Raw genomic sequence first — 20,048 nt, forward strand, 5'->3', positions numbered from 1 at the left:
TCAGGGGCGATACTACGTCCTGCTATTGCCTGTGCATGGATTTCCAAAGCTATAGTAAAGTGGTCAGGCACATTACTTGAGGATTTTGATACAATTGATAAAAGTGACGAATTGTTTTTACGTAACATTCAGGATTCTGCAGGATTTATGGTGGAATCCATGAAAGACCTGGGTGGAGGAATATCTTCCATGTCTGTCTCAGCTCGCCGAGGCCTATGGCTGTGCCAGTGGTCTGCCGACGTGGAATCCAAGAGAGGTGTGGAGACCCTACCCTACACAGGTCAGGCTCTCTTTGGGGAAGTGTTGGATGCGTGGATCTCCATGGCTACAGTGGGGTGAGTCACCTTTTCTCCCCTCAGCTGCACCTGCTACGAAGAAACCTTTTTCTTTGGCATCATCACAGTCCTTTCGGGTTGCTAATACAACAAAGGCCAACAAAGGCCAAACCGTCCAACACCTTCTTTAGAGGAGGTCGACTAAAATCAAGAAACAGAAGCCTGCTTCTGGTACGCCAAAGTCCTCAGCATGACGGTGGACCGCGCGGCCTGGAGGTAGGGCCAGTGGGGGTGAGACTCAGACATTTCAGTCACGTCTGGGTGTCGTCTGGCCTGGATCCCTGGATTCAAGATACTGTGTCCCAGGGGTACTGGCTGGAGTTTCAAGATCTCCCTCCTCACCGGTTCTTCAAATCAGGCTTGCCAGCTTTGCCGGCAGACAGGGCTACCCTGCAGGGAGCCATCCAGAAATTGGTGGAGGCACAGGTTATTGTACCAGTTCCTCCCCAGATGCAAAACAAGGTTTACTATTTGAACCTTTTCGTGGTACCGAAACCGGATGGTTCGGTCAGGCCCATTCTGAACTTAAAATCACTAAACCCCTTTCTGAGGGAGTTCAAGTTCAAAATGGAGCCTCTAAGGGCGGTGATATCAGGTCTGGAGGAGGGGGAATTCCTGGTATCCCTGGATATCAAGGATGCGTACCTCCACATTCTGATTTGGCCGCCGCATCAAGCTTATCTCCGATTCGCACTGGTGGACTGTCATTTTCAATTCCAGGCCCTGCCATTCGGCCTCTCCACAGCACCTAGGGTATTCACCAAGGTGATGTCGGAAATTATGGTTCTACTCCGCAGACAGGGGGTGAACATAATTCCATATCTGGACGATCTGCTGATAAAGGCATCGTCCAAAGAGAAGCTGTTACAGTCCATAGCTCTCACGACCCAGTTTCTCAGGAAACGTAGTTGGATCCTGAATCTTCCAAAATCCCATTTGGAACCTACCAGGAGGTTGTCATTTCTGGGAATGATCCTCGACACGGAAGTGCAGAGGGTGTTTCTTCCAGAGGAAAAAGCGTTGGTGATACAAACAATGGTCCAGGATGTCCTGAAGCCAGCCCGGGTGTCAGTTCATCAGTGCATTCGCCTTCTGGGAAAGATGGTGGCCTCTTACGAGGCTCTGCAGTACGGGAGATTTCATGCTCGGTCCTTCGAACTGGATCTCCTGGACAAATGGTCGGGATCTCATCTACACATGCAGCAGAGAATACGTCTGTCGCCAAAGGCAAGGATCTCACTCCTCTGGTGGCTGCAATTGCCTCACCTTCTGGGGGCCGCAGGTTCGGGATTAAGGACTGGATCCTTCTAACCACGGATGCAAGTCTCCGGGGCTGGGGCGCAGTCACTCAAGGGGAAACCTTCCAAGGAAGGTGGTCAAGTCTGGAAGCCGACCTGCTGATAAACATTCTGTAACTAAGAGCCGTCTACAATGGTCTTCTCCAAGCGGCCCATCTTCTGAGAAATCGGGCCATTCAAGTGCAGTCAGACAATGTAACGACAGTGGCTTACATAAACCAACAGGGATGAACGAAGAGCAGAGCTGCAATTTCAGAATTAACAAGAATCATCCTCTGGGCAGAAAAACACGCGTTGGCGCTGTCAGCAATCTTCATTCCGGGAGTGGACAACTGGAAAGCGGACTTCCTCAGCAGAATTGATCTCCATCCAGGAGAGTGGGGACTCCATCCGGAGGTGTTCATGGAGGTAACAAATCTTTGAAGTGTAACTCAAATAGATATGATGGCCTCTCATCTCAACAAGAAGCTTCGGCGGTATTGTTCCAGGCCGAGGGACCCACAAGCCGTAGCAGTGGACAGCCTAGTGACTCCGTGGGTGTTCCAGTCGGTGTACGTGTTTCCTCCACTTCCACGCATTCCAAGAGTTCTAAAACTTATAAGGAGAACAAAAGTTCAGGCAATCCTCATTGCTTCTGACTGGCCAAGAAGGGCTTGGTACGCGGATCTTCTGGAACTACTGCTAGAAGAGCTGAGGCATCTTCCTCTTTGGGAGGACCTGCTGCAGCAGGGGCCGTTCACTTATCAAGACTTACCGCGGCTACGTTTGACGGCATGGAGGTTGAACGCCAGATACTAGCTCGGAAGGGCATTCCGAACAAAATCATTCCTACCCTGATACAGGCTAGGAAAGGAGTAACGTCTAAACATTATCATCACATTTGGAAAAAATATGTGTCTTGGTGTGAATCCAAGAGGTTTCCTACTGGGGAGTTTAAACTTGGACAGGTGTCTCCTCTCCCTCCAAGCAGGTGTGGATATGGGCCTGAGAATAGGTTCCGTAAAGGTCCAGATTTCGGCCCTATACATTTTCTTCCAGAAACAGTTGGCTGCCTCTCCTGAGGTTCAGACCTTTTTGAAGGGAGTTCTGCACATCCAGCCTCCCTTTGTGCCGCCTACGGTGCCCTGGGATCTTAACGTGGTGTTGCAGTTCCTCCAGTCGGACTGGTTTGAGCCTCTACAGGAGGCTGAGGTCAAGTTTCTCACGTGGAAGGCTGTCACTTTGTTGGCCTTGGTTTCTGCTAGACGTGTGTCGGAGTTGGGGGCTTTGTCATGTAAAAGCCCATACTTGATCTTCCATGAAGATAGAGTTTAGCTCAGAACACGTCAGCAGTTCCTTTCCGAAGGTTGTGTTGGCATTTCATATCAACCAACCTATTGTGGTGCCAGTTGCTACTGGCTCCTCAATTTCATCAAAGTCCTTGGATGTTGTAAGGGCTCTGAAAATCTATGTGAAGAGGACTGCTCGTCACAGAAAATCAGACTCTCTGTTTGTCCTGTATGATCCCAAGAAAATTGGGTGTCCTGCTTCTAAGCAGACCATCTCTCGCTGGATCAGGTTCATTATCCATGCGTATTCTACGGCAGGCCAGCCATGTCCTATGTCTGTTAAGGCCCACTCTACTCATAAGGTGGGTTCTTCCTGGGCGGCTGCCCAAGGTGTCTCAGCATTACAAATATGCCGAGCGGCTACTTGGTCAGGGTCAAACACGTTCGCAAAGTTCTACAAGTTCGATACTTTGGCCTCTGAGGACCTGAAGTTTGGTCAATTAGTTCTGCAGGAGCCTCCGCGCTCTCCCTCCCGTTCTGGGAGCTTTGGTACATCCCCATGGTACTAATGTGGACCCCAGCATCCTGTAGGACGTAAGTGAAAATAGGATTTTAATTACCCACCGGTAAATCCTTTTCTCGTAGTCCGTAGAGAATGCTGGGTGCCCGCCCAGCGCTTCGTGATCCTGCAGTGGTTACTTAGTTCAGTACTGCTTAGTTCTTCGTAAGTACTGTTTCGTTACTTGGTAAGTAATATTGTTCAGCCGTTGCTGATGTTTCAAGCTAGGAGGCTTGGTTTGCCTTGTGTGTGAGCTGGTGTGAATCTCGCCACTATCTGTGTAAAATCCTTCTCTCGAAGATGTCCGTCTCCTCGTGCACAGTTTCTACACTGCGTCTGGTAGGAGGGGCATAGAGGGAGGAGCCAGCCCACACTCTCAAATTCTTAAAGTGCCAATGGCTCCTAGTGGACCCGTCTATACCCCCATGGTACTAATGTGGACCCCAGTATCCTCTACGGACTACGAGAAAAGGATTTTACCGGTAGGTAATTAAAATCCTATTTTTGTTCCAGCCCGTCTTCAATGGAAACGAATGCCAGAGCTTTACGGGAGGCAGTTCAGAAGTTGTTACAATCAGGGGTGATAGTACCGGTTCCTCCTGCTCAGCAGGGACAAGGTTTCTATTCCATCCTGTTTTCTAGTACAGAAACTGAATGGGTCATACTGGACCATTCTCAATCTCAAAACTCTGAACAGATACATTTGGGTGCCTCGGTTTCATATGGAAACTTTACGTTTCATTGGCTTGGCCTTGGAGCTGGAGGATTTTATGGTATCTCTAGATATCCAGGATGCTTACCTACAGGTACGTATAGCACTATTCCATCAATGCTATCTCAGGTTTGCTATCCTCCGGCAACATTTTCAGTTTCAGGCCCTACCATTTGGACTGGTTATAGTTCCAAGAAGGTTCACCAAAATTATGATGGTGATGGCGGCCTATCTCCGTTGTCAGGTGATTAGGATTTTCCCATAGGTGGATGACCTGTTAATCCTGACTCAATCTCAGGAAATTCTCCAGTGCCATCTACAAATGACAATAGCCTGTTTACAAAGCCAAGTACGGCTCATAAATTGAGCAAAATTATCCCTGGTTCCGTCACAACACATGACGCACCTGGGGGCTGTATTGGATTCCAGACTCCAGAGTTTTTCGACACAGTCGAAGAGTATCCATTCATGCAGCAATGCGAGTGATGGGATCTATGGTATCAACATTCTACATGGTGGAATATGGTTAATTCCACTCGAGACCCCTTCAACATCCAATGATTTTCAGATGGAATAGACTGTATCAGACGATAAAAACCCAGACTATGGTCCTTCCTCAGGAAGTACGGAGGTCGTTAGCCTGGTGGCTACAGACATTCCATTTGTACAAAGGGTGACACTTTTGGATTTCAGAGTGGGAGAGTCTGACAACGGACGCCAGTCTTCAGGGCTGGGGAGCAGTGTCAGAAAAGTGTTACTTCCAGGGGCAGTGGACCAAGGAAGAAAGTTGCCTGCCAATAAATATATTGGAACTTCTGACCATATGTATGGCATTCACTCAGACAAACGACATACTTCAAGGAAAACTGGTTCAGATTCGCTAGGACAATGCGACGGCAGTAGCGTACCTCAATCATCAGGGAGGAACTCATGGCCAAAAGGCAATGAAGGAAGTAAGCCGCACATTAAGGTGGGCAGAACTTCATCATCCGGCCTTGTCCGCAGTGTTTGTTCCGGGAGTCCAAAACTGGGAAGCGGATTTTCTCTGTTGACATGCCATTAATGTTATCAAATGGGCCTTACACCCAGAAGTTTTCCAGATTCTGGTAGCCAAGTGGTGGCTGACGTAGACCTTATGGCTTCTCGTCAGAACAACAAAGTTCCCGCATATGGGTTAAGGACAAAGGATCTCAAAGCGATCTTCGTGGGTGCTCTGTCAGTGAGATGGGTGTTTCATCTGGCCAATTACCTATTGCCCAGGGTGATTTGGAAAATCAAACAAGGAAAGGGCGCTGAAATATTAATAGCTCCGGCATGGCCCATAAGACATTGGTACACAGATCTGCAGAGGCTGTCTGGGGATATTCCGTTTCTGCTGCCTCGACATCCAGATCTATTGTCTCAGAGTCCTTATTATTACAAACACCTGGATTGGCTGTCTTTGACGGATTCGCTTTTGAGACATCCATCCTGAAAGCAAAGGATTTTCACAACAGGTAATTTAAACAGTGCTTAGGGCAAGGAAACCATCCTCGGCTCGCATATATTACTGGTTATGGCACTGCCAGAAATTATGATCCGAGGTCTTTCGGAGTTTCAAGAGTTCTAGCATTCCTTCAAGCAGGAATGGATAAAGGTCTACGTGTGTATTCCTTTAAAGTACAAGTGTCTGCACTAACTGTATGGTTCCAAAAGGAAAATTGCTAACCTACACTTATGGCGTGACCGGACCCGTGTGGGGGGCAGGCCATGGCGGCTGCGTGACGTCACACACAGCTGCTGCGACCCTCACAGCGACGGGTAGCTCTCTGCTAGCATGCAGGAGCTGCACTGGTGGGGAGCTACTCTTCAAGTACAAAAGCATCACCGCTGTGCGATGCTTTTGAACTTGTGCGACGGGGCAGGGCCTGACATGCGGTTCAAACTAGCCCTGTGCTGGGCGTCCCCCCGCATGTCAGTGAAGCTGATAGTAGATGTGCTAAATTTAGCACATCTACGATCAGGTCTGAATTACCCCCTATGTACTTCAGTTCCAATTAACCAGATCTTTTCAGGCCATGTTAAAAAGGATACATCTTGAACAAGGTTATGAGAGAGTCACCTCTAAAAATAATTTTGTGTCCATCTGGACTGTCCCAATGTCCCTGTCTACTGAAGGACAGTGCTTAGGAGTGAGTGACTAATTCATTAACCTCCAGCACTATGAGAGTTGAAAAACCCCACAGATGTGGGCCCAAGAAACTGTGAGGATAAGTGTGAGCTGTCCCAGCACAAAGGGTACGTTACCTTAAGGAGAGTCCGAACCAAAAATGTTGGAAACATTTTTAGGATTAATATATATTTAATCTAGCGTATTCTCCATGCTGCTTGTTGAACCTGCGAGCCTCAGAGCTCCCGTGCTACGTAGCTATGTGTAATTAAGTGTGAAATATTAATATTTGGGCGGGCAATGGAATGAACCATTTAATTTCATTTCTGGTGAAAGAATAAATGGCATATGTATCCAAGTGACCGAAGTGTGCAACTATCATGACAGTGATGATGTAGATTGCTGTATCTGAGTGCAAGCTGGAATTGTGACAATACAGTGCCTTGCTAAAGTATTCCCCTCCCTTGGCTTTTTACCTATTTTGTTACATTACAACCTATAATTTAATTTTTTTAATCTGAATTTTATGTGATGGATCTGCACAAAATAGTCTAAGTTGGTGAAGTGAAATGAGAAAAATGTATATAAAAAATAATTTTTATAAATAAAAATTTTTAAATTGGCATGTGCATATGTATTCTCCATCTTTACTATGAAGCCCCCCAAAAGTTCTGGTGCAGCCAACTACCTTCAGAAGTCACATAATTAGTGAAATAAAGTCCACCTGTGTGCAATCTAAGTGTCACATGATCTGTCAGTATAAACACACCTTTTCTGAAAGGCCCCAGAGGCTGCAACACTACTATGCAAGAGGCATCATACCATGGAGACCAAGGAGCTCTCCAAACAAGTCAGGGACAAAGTTGTTGAGAAGTACAAGTCATGGTTGGGTTATAAAAAAAAATATCCAAATCTTTGATGTTGTTAGGGTCTCCTGCTCTGTGCTGCCACGTCGTCATGGCAACCGGGAGACAAGTGCTAGCGGAGTAACCTGAGCGTAGCTGATACTCCGGTTCGGGTCTTTTGCTGTGCAATGGTTACAGGCTCTGTGCACGGCAGGGGATCCGGTGCTGGTTTTTGTGCTCACAGTCTGTGAGGTCTGAGTGGGGCGTGGACAGCACCTGCTATATAAACCCTCTTCTCAGGTTAGGCAGATGCTGCTGAATCTTTGTTGGTTAGTCAGTTCCTGAAAGCTAGCTAGTACTGTGTAAACTTTGTATTTGTTTGTTGCTTACTGCAAATAGGCCTTGGGATTTGGTATTACACTCTGCCAATCCAGACCTAGCAGTAAGACTGGAGTCAGTCGTTTAACCTGCTGGGGTTCTTTTGCTACTCTGTGAACCTAGCAAGTTTGCGGCTGTATTCTCAGACTTGCCTGCCAAAATCCTTTCTCACTGTGCAAGGTGTTCAGGTGTCAGTTTAGTGGCAGTAAGCTGAACCAGTGCACTGCAAGTGAGGACTAGGATTGTGGAGACTCTCCTTGTGTCTATTATTCCATCTCTGACCAAGGAGTTTACTGCCACACCCGTTGGTAACCCTTTAGGGTTTTGCTGTTGCCTTTAGCAACAGCATTTCGGGTTCTCTACGTATTAAATCACTACATCTCGCTTCTTTCCATCTGAGCATTCCTAATACTAGGGAGACACCCAGTTTCTTAGCCTTTGGGCTTCTCTGTTCACTTTGTGTTTATTTTGTTACCCTATCACCTTCTGTGTATGTAATGTCATATTCCCCAGTCTGTCTGTGAGTTCATTTGTTTTGCATCCCTCACCGTTCAGACACCAGTACATTCCTGCTGGCACTGGTGTGCATAACAGATGTTCCCCAGAGCACCATCAAATCCATCATCTTCAAATAGAAAGAACATGGTACCACAACAAACCTGCCAAGAGAGGGTCAGCCACCAAAACTCACAGACCAGGCATGGATGGCATTAATCAGAGAAGCAGCACACAGACCAAAGGTAACCCTGAAGGAGCTGCAGATTTCCACAGCTCCACAGTGTATCTGCGCATGTGACCTCAACAAAACGTACACTCCATAGAGCAGGGCTTTATGGAAGAGTGGCCTGAAAAAAAGCCATTACTTAGGGGTAAATTTGCTAAGATGGGAGTTCTATTTAAGATGGGATGTTGCCATAGCAACCAATCAGATTCCAGGTATTATGTTCTAGAAGGTGCTAGATAAATGAGAAGTAGAAACTGATTGGTTGCTATGAGCAACATCCCATCTTAAATAGAACTCCCATCTTAGTAAATCTACCCCTTAGTGTTAAAAATAAGAAGGCACATTTTTAGTTTGCCAAAAGGCATGTGGACGACTCCCCAAATGTATGGAGGAAGGTGCTCTGGTCAGATGAGACTAAATTGAACTTTTTGTCCACCAAGGAAAACGCTATGTCTGGCGCAAACCCAACACATCCCACCACCCCAAGAACACCATCTCCACAGTGAAACATGGTGGTGGCAGCATCATGCTGTGGAGATGTTTTTCAGCACAGGGACTGGTAAACTGTTTTGAGTCGAGGGAAAGATGGATGGTGCTAAATACTGGGATATTCTTGAGAAAAATCTGTTTCAGTCTGTCTGTCTGATTTGAGACTGGGACGGAGGTTCACCTTCCAGCAGGACAATGACCCAAAGCATACTGCTAAAGCAACACTCGAGTGGTTTGAGGGGAAACATTTAAATGTGTTGGAATGGCCTAGTCAAAGCCCAGATCTCAATCCAATTGAGAATCTGTGGTCAGACTTGAAGATTGCTGTTCACAAGCGGAAACCATCCAATATGAAGGAGCTGGAGCAGTTTTGCCCTGAGCAATGGGCAAAAATCCCAGTGGCAAGATGTGGCAAGCTCATAGAGACTTATCCAAAGCGACTTGCAGCTGTAATTGCAGCAAGAGGTGTCTCTACAAAGTACTGACTTTAGGGGGGTGAATAATTATACACGCTGAAGTTTTCTGTTATTTTGTCCTATTTGTTGTTTGCTTCACAATAAAAAACAAAACATCTTCAAAGTTGTAGGCATGTTCTGTGGATGAATTGATGCAAACCTTCAAACAAATCATTTCAATTCCAGGTTGTGAGCCAACAAAACATGAAAAATGCAAAGGGGGTGAATACTTTAGCAAGGCACTGTACATTATAGCGCTGGTCTGTTTATTTAATGTATTTACGTTATAGCCCTTGTCTACCCCACCGGTGACCAAATACAGCAGGGAAGCGCTCCTGAGGTGCTTACCACACGTTCGGGCCCGTCGGCGGGCAGATCAGCGGCCCTTGCAGCCCTCACTGCCCTGTGTGGCAAGGATGCAGACGTCGTGGACACCGATGTAGATGACCGAGCGGCCGCGCCCCGCAGCCCGGGTGGCGACTGGCGGGTGGATCGCCGGACCCGGAAAGAGAATGATGGAGGCCCTCATGTCGGCCCTAGTAGAAGGACCTGGGCTCAGAGGAGGGGCTGTCGCGCAGGTGCCCTAGTGAGGTGGCAGCGGCGAGGGCACCAGTCTGCACTTCCCGCGATCCTGCTTTCGAATGTGCGCTCACTGGCAAACAAGTTCGACGAATTGTCCCTCCTTCTGGGCAGCGCAGGGTCAGGCATTACCGGGTTGTCCGTCCTCTGCTTTACGGAGACGTGGCTTGACGACCATATTGCGGACAGCCCGATGTCTCTGCCGGGCTTCAGTCTCTTCAGGGCCGATCGCTCCAAGGTTCTCTCAGGAAAAACGAAGGGTGGTGGCATCTGCTTCTACATCAACGACAGATGTGCACCAATGTCACGATCATAGGCAAATCATGTAGCCCTCACTTGGAGATGCTGAGTATCAACTGCAACCCCTTCTATTCCCCCCGGGAATTTGCCTCAATTGTCCTTGTGGGAGTGTACATCCCCCCCTCGCCTGTGCGAACGAAGCCCTGCACCACCTGGCCGTATGCATATCTGACATAGAACAAAAACACCCAGACTCTCTGCTTATAGTACTGGGTGACTTCAACAGAACTAACCTGAGCAAGGAGCTACCGAAGTACAAACAACAAGTCATGTGTCCCACTAAAGAAGGGCGCACCCTTGATCACTGCTACACTACCCTCAAGTCTGCCTTCCGGTCTATCCCGCGTGCTGCACTCGGCCTATCTGACTACTGCCTCGTCCACCTACTCGCTACCTATACACCGAAGCTGAGAGCGGTTAAGCCTGTCGTCAAGACTGTTAAGAAATGGACCAATGAGGCCAAGATGAAGCTCCAGGCCTGCTTTGACTGCACGGAATGGGGTGTCTTTGAAGCCTCGGCAACCGACCTGAACGACCTAACAGACACTGTCACATCCTACATCAGCTACTGCGAGGACATGTGTGTACCTACCAAGACTTACCGCATTTACAACAATAACAAGCCCTGGTTCAACGCCCAGCTCAGGCAACTTCGTCGGGCCAAAGAGGAGGCCTATAGCAGCAGTGACAGAGCACTATACACCCGTACTAGGAACTCTCTGACTAAAGCAATCAGGCTAGCAAAAAAGCGGTTCTCGGACAAGCCAACAAACGATATCTCCACCAATGACCCCGTATCTGTATGGAAAGGAATGCAATCCATAACCAACTATAGGAAAACATCGAAGTCCACCACCATGCACCAAGACCTAGCAGACGAACTGAACCACTTTTATTGCAGGTTCGCAAAAGAAGTCCTGCAACCCAAACAATCACCACTACGATTCCCCGAACACCGAAGGCCAACCCCAGGCACTGCAAGTCACCCAAGAAGAGGTGGAGGCATTGTTCAAAAGGGCCAAACCCAGGAAAGCTCTGGGTCCTGACGGAGTGTCACCATCTGCCCTAAGAGCATGTGCGGTCAGCTCGCCCCCATATTCACCAAGATCTTCAACAAATCGCTGGAGCTACAGAAAGTCCCTTCCTGCCTCAAAAGGTCTACTATCGTCCCTGTCCCCAAGAAACCCTCTATCACGAACCTGAACGACTACAGGCCGATAGCACTGACGTCTGTGGTCATGAAAACGTTTGAGCGTCTGGTTTTGGACCCCCTGCAGTTCGCCTATTGATCAAATCGGTGTGTCGAGGATGCAGTCAACCTGGGCCTGCACTACATTCTACAGCACCTAGACATTCCCGGTACCTGTGCGAGGGTCCTGTTTGTCGATTTCAGCTCGGCCTTCAATACGATCGTCCCCAGCATCCTCCACCCCAAATTACTTCGCCTAGGGGTCCCAGAAGCTACCTGTTCCTGGATAGTAGACTTCCTGACAGATAGGACACAGGTGGTGAAAGCGGGGGAATTCACCTCTCAAGCGCGGTCCATTAGTACAGGGGCCCCTCAGGGCTGTGTCCTTTCACCCCTGCTCTTCTCCCTGTACACAAATGACTGTACCTCAGAGGCGCAATCAGTAAAGATCATCAAATTCGCCGATGACGCCACCGTCATCGGCCTCATCAAGGACGGGGACGAATCGGCCTATAGACGGGAAGTAGACCAGTTGGCCCAGTGGTGCATCCATAACAACCTTGAGCTCAACCCCCTCAAAACTGTCGAGATGATAGTGGACTTCAGGAAGAAGTCATCTAGTGCACCTCCGCTAATGATTGCTGACAGTGTGGACTCCTTCAAGTTTCTAGGGACCACAATCTCCCAGGACCTTAAATGTTGGTCCAACGCTGACGCCACTGTTGGGAAAGCGCAGCAGAGGTTGTTCTTCCTCAGGCAACTAAGGAAGTTCAGCTTCCCACAGAAGCTTCTGCTCCTCTTCTACTCCGCAATTGTGGAGTTGGTACTGTGCTCCTCGATACTCGTATGGTACAGCTCCGCCAGCGCGAGGGACAGATGCAGGCTCCAAAAGGTGGTCAGAACCGCAGAGAAGATATATACACATCTATCTATCTATCTATCTATCTATCTATCTATCTATCTATCTATCTATCTATCTATCTACCTATCTGGATAGATAGATGCAAAAGATAAGTTGTTGAAAATGTACATTAAAATGCAATCACTTAGCCAGATATGATAGTGACATTCATTATTTATAATATAACCATATATTATTATACTATAACTTCTTAATGTTATTTTCTTGGCTTCTATTTGTAAAAAAAAAAAAAAAATTTCCTCTTGAACACCATTAATTTTAGTTTCCAATTTTGGACATAATATTTAATTATGTAACATCCCAACATATACCCACCTTTCTTTCTTTTCACAACACTCAAGAGGCTAAGGCACATTTCATTCAAATATTGTTATTATTGCCCTGTTATATTTATGCTCATTTGTCTTCCTGTCGCACTTTAATTTTGTTTTCTTTTGCAAGGCTCCTGTTCTTGCTTGTTCCTCCTTCGCCATGACTGGATAACTAGCTAATTGAAAAGGGTTTAAGCAGCTGTGAATTATTTTACTCTCATTTTCCAGGTGTCTTGTGATTAGTAATGGAAATGCTTTTCCATTAAGTATTTTGCTGGGCAGCTTAGTGTTGTTGCCACTTCTCACGGCCAGCCCTTCTTAGCACTTTATTTCTGTGAATGTCTCTGTGATATAATCAGGAACAAAAAAAATACATATATGCAGATTATACAGCTGACTTTAATATTATAAACTGTACAGCAGATGTAAACATATAGACTACTAACATATATTCTCAGCAGCCCTATACAAAGATGTTCTCAGGTGCAGATTTTATTCATGTGAAACCTTAAAAAATTCCCACAAGAATTTAGTTTAATTAAGCAATATGTGCACATTTTTTTTTACCAAGCAATCATTTTTGATTAAAACTCTGAGACCTCTGTTTTATTAACTGGAATATGCTTACCATTGCTTTATTTTAAAAAGATGATTTGATCTTTCATAATAGACTTCTAAGATATTAATTTTGCACTCATTTATCTGTTTGTTTGTCCTTCTTAAACAGGCAACTTACTTGAATGTTGTTGCTACTAATGTCTGATCCTTGAAAATTGTTTTTCTTGACATTTAAGAGCAGTTAAGGAGCAAAACCTACATTATGTGAGACTGAGATGTTATGTACAAGATCAGTATGGTCATTCATGTTGGTCGAGAGGGAGTGAGGGAAGAAACATTTGGTAATGTCCAAGTACAAATCACCATATAGCAGTAATACCATTTTCCTTTCTGTTTGTCAGGACTTACTGTATAACAAGTTTTCAAATAAAAGATCCTGGTTAACCTTACATTATTTCTTATATGCCTTAATGCCAGTTTTGGTTTTGTTTGGAGTCATTCTTGAAATCTTCATACTTTGCTTTAGTGATAACATTTTTTATTATGGTAGCTGATCTTTCTTTTTTTATTCTTTTTTATATGGTTGTTCTGGTATGTAGTTCAACAAAGCACATAGCACAAAGAAGATGTTTAACATAGACTTTGAGAGAACAATACTGTTTTGTAAGCTTGCGAGCAGGGCCTTCCTACCGCTATGTCTGTCTTTGCCCTGTTTTGTTCTATAACTGTTGTTCTAATTGTAAAGCGCAACGGAATATGCTGCGCTATATAAGAAACTGCTAATAAATAAATATGCTTAAATGGAATGGCCTTAGACTTTACCATTTGCACATGTACTAATATATATGTCTACACACATACGTTTCCCCATCGTTATTCAGGTACATAAATCTTAATATACAGTATGTGCAACTTTAAATCAACTCCAGATCCACATTGTCCAATTGTTCCATACTAAAATAAACAAGTAGTTGTGCACGTGTTATGTGAAAAGCAAGTAATGCTGTAGACATGCATTTACTTGCGTCTCTAAATCAGGACCTGCTACCATGAGTGTACTCTAACACTGATGGTAGCTGGTGTGTTAGAGTACAGTAAATAATATGAGGCGGGTTGTAATGCCGTCCGAGTTGGCCGGAGGTGCGGGTTACCGTCCAAACTTGGACGGCATTACATCCCGCCCATTGTGCATAACACGTTTATCTCTAACTGGAGCTAAGTGTTATGTCCTGTATTAAGCAATTTTCTCTTTGTGTTTCCAGGCTTCTATTTTAGACCTGCACTCTGGAGCACTATCAATGGGAAGGAATTTTGTAAATATGTATCGGTAAGAAATTTAGTCCAACTTTGACTTTTCTTCTGAGATTCACAAGCTTTCTTTGAATCCCACTCATACATATTGTTACACTGTTATTTAAATCAGTCTTCAATACTTATATATATATATACATATATATATATATATATATATATATTCTTTCTCTCCACCCCTTAGCTATTTTCTAACGCTTTCTCTTTCATTTTCTTCCTCCACTGCATGTGATTTAGTTTTATTTATATTTCATTTTGTCTCTAGCCTTTTCTCGCCTTCCCCCGCTGACTAGTCAGGCTAATTTCAGTGTTCTTATCAGTTTTGTTAGTGAAGAAGGCATTGCCATTGCTTCTCTCTCTACTGTACCATATGTCTTTCTTTAAATACCTGTTATAATAATATCTGTTCATTTTGAATCTCCACGCTTCCAGTAATTTAAGTTAGTGCATGCGTTTACAGCCCAATCAGCTGCAACTGACACAAGTGTCAAAGCACTGAGATGTGCAATTCTCTCATCACTTATATAGAATTGTGATTGGAGTTTTTACTTTGGAAATGGCTGTAAAACAATAATAAATGCTGTTCACATGTACACGTCTCGTCATAGATTTTTTTGCAGTGTTGGACAGTAACTTTTGCTTCTACAATTTCTTTGTCTTTTACTTCCCCTTCTCTCTTATGCCTTTGAGTTTACTATTTCTATTATCCCTTTCCGTTTCCCCTCTCTAATATACCTTTCACTTTCCTCTTATGTTTCTTCTACTGTTACCTCTTTATACTTTCACATTTCTCTCCCACAGTGCTCCTTTCACTTTCCTCTTGTAATATGCCTTTTACTTTTTTTTTATGCTTCTTTTACATTTCCCAGTTACTACTTTCACATTTCTCCCCCACAGTACTCCTTTCACTTTCCTCTCTTACTACTTTCACTTTCCCCCATCTCTTGCTTCGATCACTATTCTCTTTGGCCAGCTGCAAGTGCATCCAACTTAACATTGTATTTCACTGTGTCTTTCATTTTCTACTATTCAGTGCTGTCTTACTCTTGTTTCTCTCCATTCATTTAATTCTTATGGTACATATCACTCTCTCTTTCTCTTCTTTCCGACCATTATAATGCTGGGAACATCTGACCTCTGCTACTCACTACACCCCCAATCCTGAGGCCATAGTTTCAATACAGTTACTTTGTGTTATACTTTGTTACTAACGCTCCACAGTGATTTATTGCCAATTATTCCATAATAATATCTTGTATGAATGAATTTTTCTCAGATACAGAAGATAAATTGTGCTGTTCACTTAGAGAATAGCACGGCTAGCCTGCAAAATCAGTCATTTTCTCATTAGGAATTCCAGGTGTCAGCTTTTCCCACCCAGTCCTTAATTTCCCTGCCTGCAATAAATCTGTGGAGGGTGAGAGAATGATAATGGCCAGGACCGACTTTTACTCTGGTACTGGGAGTATTCTCTGAGTGGTTGTGCTCCCTCAATGAGCAGATCTTCGGTTGTGCTGGTTAAAACTTCTTCAGTAATATTCTTTAACCGATATTTCTCCTGTCTGTTCTTTTTTTTTGGCTACCTTGTGTAGTCAACTAATGATTTTCTATGCAATTGGTTAAAAAGTCTGACTTTCATTTTATATTATGTCAATTATAACTTCCTAATGGGAAAAGTATATGGAACTAAAATATCATTGCTGTACTTCCGATCTTGTAACTTTTGTATAGTTAAAGTTGTTGATCTAACACTGTAATGTTGCTAGGAGAAAATGGAGAAGGGTAGTTTATGCTTTCTGGATGACCCTCTTCTCATTGTCATTGGATGACTCCACTGGTACTAGAGCTGGCACTGTCAGTTACACTGTAGACAATTATTTAGTGTGCTTAACCAACATGAGGTAAAGTGGAATCTATCTAAAAAAAACCCTCTAACTTATCTAATTAACGTGGCATAGTCTAGTTCCTGTGAGACATACAGACTGATGATTTGGGTGCTTTTTGTTTCTGATGATATTCGCTTAAACATGAACAAGACCTATAATGTGTGTTGCATTTTGTCTTTCAGCAAGGGAAGAAATGCTGTTCAGTAACACATTTTTAATGGGTTGTTAAAGATTATTGACTATTTGCCTTGTTGTTATGGATTTGTACATTCCTAAGGTGCTGTACATGAGTTCACATGTATCCGTAGTGTACATTTGTGGTTAAATAAAAACAAAACGGAATGTGTATGTCCACAAGGAATTTTTACAGAAACAGTGCTTTTTTTGTATAATGGCAAATGGATGGTGCATAAAGGGACACAATATTTTGCTGTTGGTTTCTTAGTATGCCATGTATTTCGAAAGTTTTTAGGATGCAAGTAAAGTCTGTATATGCACTTAAACAGGGTGATTCAAAAGTCGCAGTACACCCTTTTGTTTCAAAAACTGTGCAGGAAATGGGAAAACTGAATACTCCAGTAAGGTATGGGTGAGGTGGGCTATCTTTTAGGGTATGAACCGCACATGGGCCACCTTGAAGCTAAGTCAGTTTTTTCAAATAGAAAGGGGGCAGTGTAACATGTCAGACAACATCAGAATTTGCTAAAAAGATTATTGCTGCAAACATTTGAAATAGCAGTTATGGTTCAGAAGTTACCATACTTTTTTTGTTGGAATTACTGGCTGAATTGTTCTCCATAAAGGACAGTAATTTAATGTGTTCAACATGTTGTCCCTCTTGGTCAACTCAAATTCGGACACAGGTACTGGAGTGACCATTATCCATACTGGATGGAACCTTCCAAGGTTGTTGGTAACATAAAGGTTATGGTGTGGTGTGGGATATGGGGTACCCATGCTTTTGGACCCATTTCTCAGACCAGAACCTAAATGTACAACGCTACTTCGAAATGCTACAAGAAGTGGTGTTCCCCTCAGTTCTGAATGAAGTTGGCAGTTTCCCCTGTTACTTTCAACAGGATGGGGCTCCACCACACTACGGAGCAGTTGTTCGTCAGTGGTTAGATGGTTAATTTCCTGGTCATTGGATTGGGTGGTCTTCAGTATACCGCGGGCCAGGATCCCGGCGACCAGCATACCGGCGCCAGGATCCCGACACATATTCTCCACGACCCCCCTGGAGGGAGAATAAATACCGTGCCCGCAAGGGGCTCATTAGCGCTCGCCCCGCTGTCGGTAGGCCAGCGGTCGGGATCCCGGCGCCAGTATACTGGCCCCCGGGATCACGGCCACTGGCCACTCATACTACACCCATTGCATTGGATTGGCCGACGTGGTTCTGTGGAATGGCCACCCAGATCACCTGACCTCACACCACTTGACTTTTGTCTGTGGGGTCATTTAAAGCAACTCGTGTATGCAGAGAAAATAAGAAACAGACATCATCTCCAGCAACGCATTGAAGAAGCGTCTGCCAGCATTTCTACGGAAATCCTTCTGCGAGTGCATAACGATTGGATCCAGCGCCATCAAATTTGTGTTGACCAAGAGGGATACCATGTTGAACACATTAAATGACTGTCCTTTATGGAGAACAAGCAAAAAAGGAAAAAGAGAGCGCAAATAGACTTGAATTATTCCATATTTATTATATCTAAAATTGCACATACACCAAAATTTAATTTAAACTATACCAATTGGCAAATGGATTTAAAACAACTTAGCACTTTAAAAATATGTATTTATACCGTAATAATGGTTATTGTTTCTTTTAAGAAAGAATTGAAACCGTTAATGTAGCAAATATACTGATACTTCAGGTAGCTAAAAGTCAGTTTGTAAAGCAAAACTGACTTTTAGCTACCTGAAGTATCAGTATATTTGCTACATTAACTGTTTCAATTCTTTCTTAAAAGAAACAATAACCATGATTACGGTATAAATACATGTATTATCACACAGGACGTGACTGGTGGATATAAATAAGGGTCTTTCACCATTCTTGGACTCTTTCTACACTGATTTCACTAAAGGACACCAGTGAAAACTATCTGGTAATCAGTAGGGTATTACTTGAGTGGAACCATAAGGATATTCGAGTGTTAGGGATCCTATGCTATGAAATATATTTTTAAAGTGCTAAGTTGTTTTAAATCTATTTGCCAATTGGTATAGTTTAAATTAAATTTTGGTGTATGTGCAATTTTAGATATAATAAATATGGAATAATTCAAGTCTATTTGCGCTCTCTTTTTCCTTTTTTGCTTGTTCACTTTATATAGGGACGCTAATACCCTATTCTGAGAGCAGCAAATAGCATCTCAACACAGGTTCTATCACAGGCGCCTTTCTTTTTAGTGGACTTTATGGAGAACAGTTCAGCCTGTAATTCCAACAAAAAAGTGTTGTAACTTTTGAACCATAATTGCTATTTCAAATATGTTTGCAGCAATACAATTCTGATATTGTTTGACATGTTACACGACCCCCTTTCCATTTGAAAAAACTGACTTAGATTCAAGATGGCCGATTTCAAGATGGCGCCCATGATCGGTACTTGCTCTAAAAGATAGCACACCTCACCCATACCTTACTGGAGTATTCAGTTTTCCCATTTCCTGCACAGTTTTTGAAACAAAAGGGTGTACTGCGACTTTTATTTATTATATGACCTGTTCTTCATAAACCCCTGCAGTTTTATCAGGACATTTAAATCTGTCTGTCTCCTATCTCTTGCTACCTTTCTGTGAAAGGCTTGTATGAACAAGAGAATATTCTATAAATCTCGTAGGTGTTAATGCGTCCACACCTAATTGAGGACAGGAGGGAGGAGGGGGGATTCTCTACCAGTCACCCCAATGTTTATATCATAAGCAGCAAGAGGCGTGCTGGTCTCCTGCCTGCTCCCCTTGCATCCCAGGGATTGTGAGTGCTCTGACTCCACTGCTGGTGCCTTTAAACGTGCTGGTTATTGTGGTGCCTGTTTCTTTTCACAAGCTGATGACTCCTGGGACTGTGAGAACGCCACCTGCTTTCATCGCTTGTAGGTTTTGGTGAGTGTCCCCACTGTCCTGCATTACATATTACATCCAGCCTCAGGGGCAAACGCAGGAATTTTAGGGGGGAGGGGGGTGATTTTCAGATATAGTATGTGCAACTATGAAGGGTGGAAGAGAGGGAAAGAGACATGGGGGCAAATTCAATTCAGCACGGATTGAATAGTGCCAATAGGGTCTCCCGCTGCTAATCAATTTAGCACTCTGTAAATCAGAGAATGCCGGTTCTCGCAACTTAAACCTGCTGTTTTGTAGGGAGAACCAGCATTCTCTGACATAACTGCCCCGCTGCAATGTTGTTTGCGCTGCGGCACAAAACACATCGTTGTCCTAGTTGTGTAATCATGTACTATACGATAAGATTTGATCGGCGTCCTCTTCAAACTCCAGTCAGGTGCATGCTGTCCTTCCTCCTTCAGATAAAATCCTCTATTGCAGCAAGATATGTTAGTTGAAACAACTAAGAAGGGAGAGGGACAAACCACTTGCTAAACTAGCCAGTTGGAATATAAATATGTTGGATTGAAAAATTAAACCTATTTACACCATTTGTAATAACTTAGTATTAAATTCAAAACAAACATTTGTAAACTCTCACCCCTTGGAGGATGAGAGAAAAAAAGGGAGAGTTTAAGTCTAAAATTGTCGGGATTCGAACGCTCTC

General features: G+C 44.1%; 1 protein-coding gene and 1 long non-coding RNA gene across 2 annotated transcripts in view; one reads left to right on the plus strand and one right to left on the minus strand.

Annotated features, from left to right (window-relative positions):
- The window catches only part of OGFOD3 (2-oxoglutarate and iron dependent oxygenase domain containing 3), a 484,427-nt gene that overhangs the window by 235,913 nt on the left and 228,466 nt on the right, over positions 1-20,048 (plus strand). The window contains exon 5 of the mRNA XM_063961071.1: positions 14,334-14,398. Coding sequence (XP_063817141.1) covers positions 14,334-14,398 — 65 coding nt within the window. The remainder of the gene's footprint in view (positions 1-14,333; positions 14,399-20,048) is intronic.
- LOC135056203 (uncharacterized) overlaps positions 12,520-20,048 on the minus strand; it is a 143,614-nt gene continuing 136,085 nt past the window's right edge. The window contains exon 3 of the long non-coding RNA XR_010243923.1: positions 12,520-12,857. This is a non-coding gene — a long non-coding RNA (uncharacterized LOC135056203). The remainder of the gene's footprint in view (positions 12,858-20,048) is intronic.

The sequence above is a fragment of the Pseudophryne corroboree genome, chromosome 3 (assembly GCF_028390025.1).
Source record: "Pseudophryne corroboree isolate aPseCor3 chromosome 3, aPseCor3.hap2, whole genome shotgun sequence".
NCBI classification, from domain to species: Eukaryota; Metazoa; Chordata; class Amphibia; order Anura; family Myobatrachidae; genus Pseudophryne; species Pseudophryne corroboree.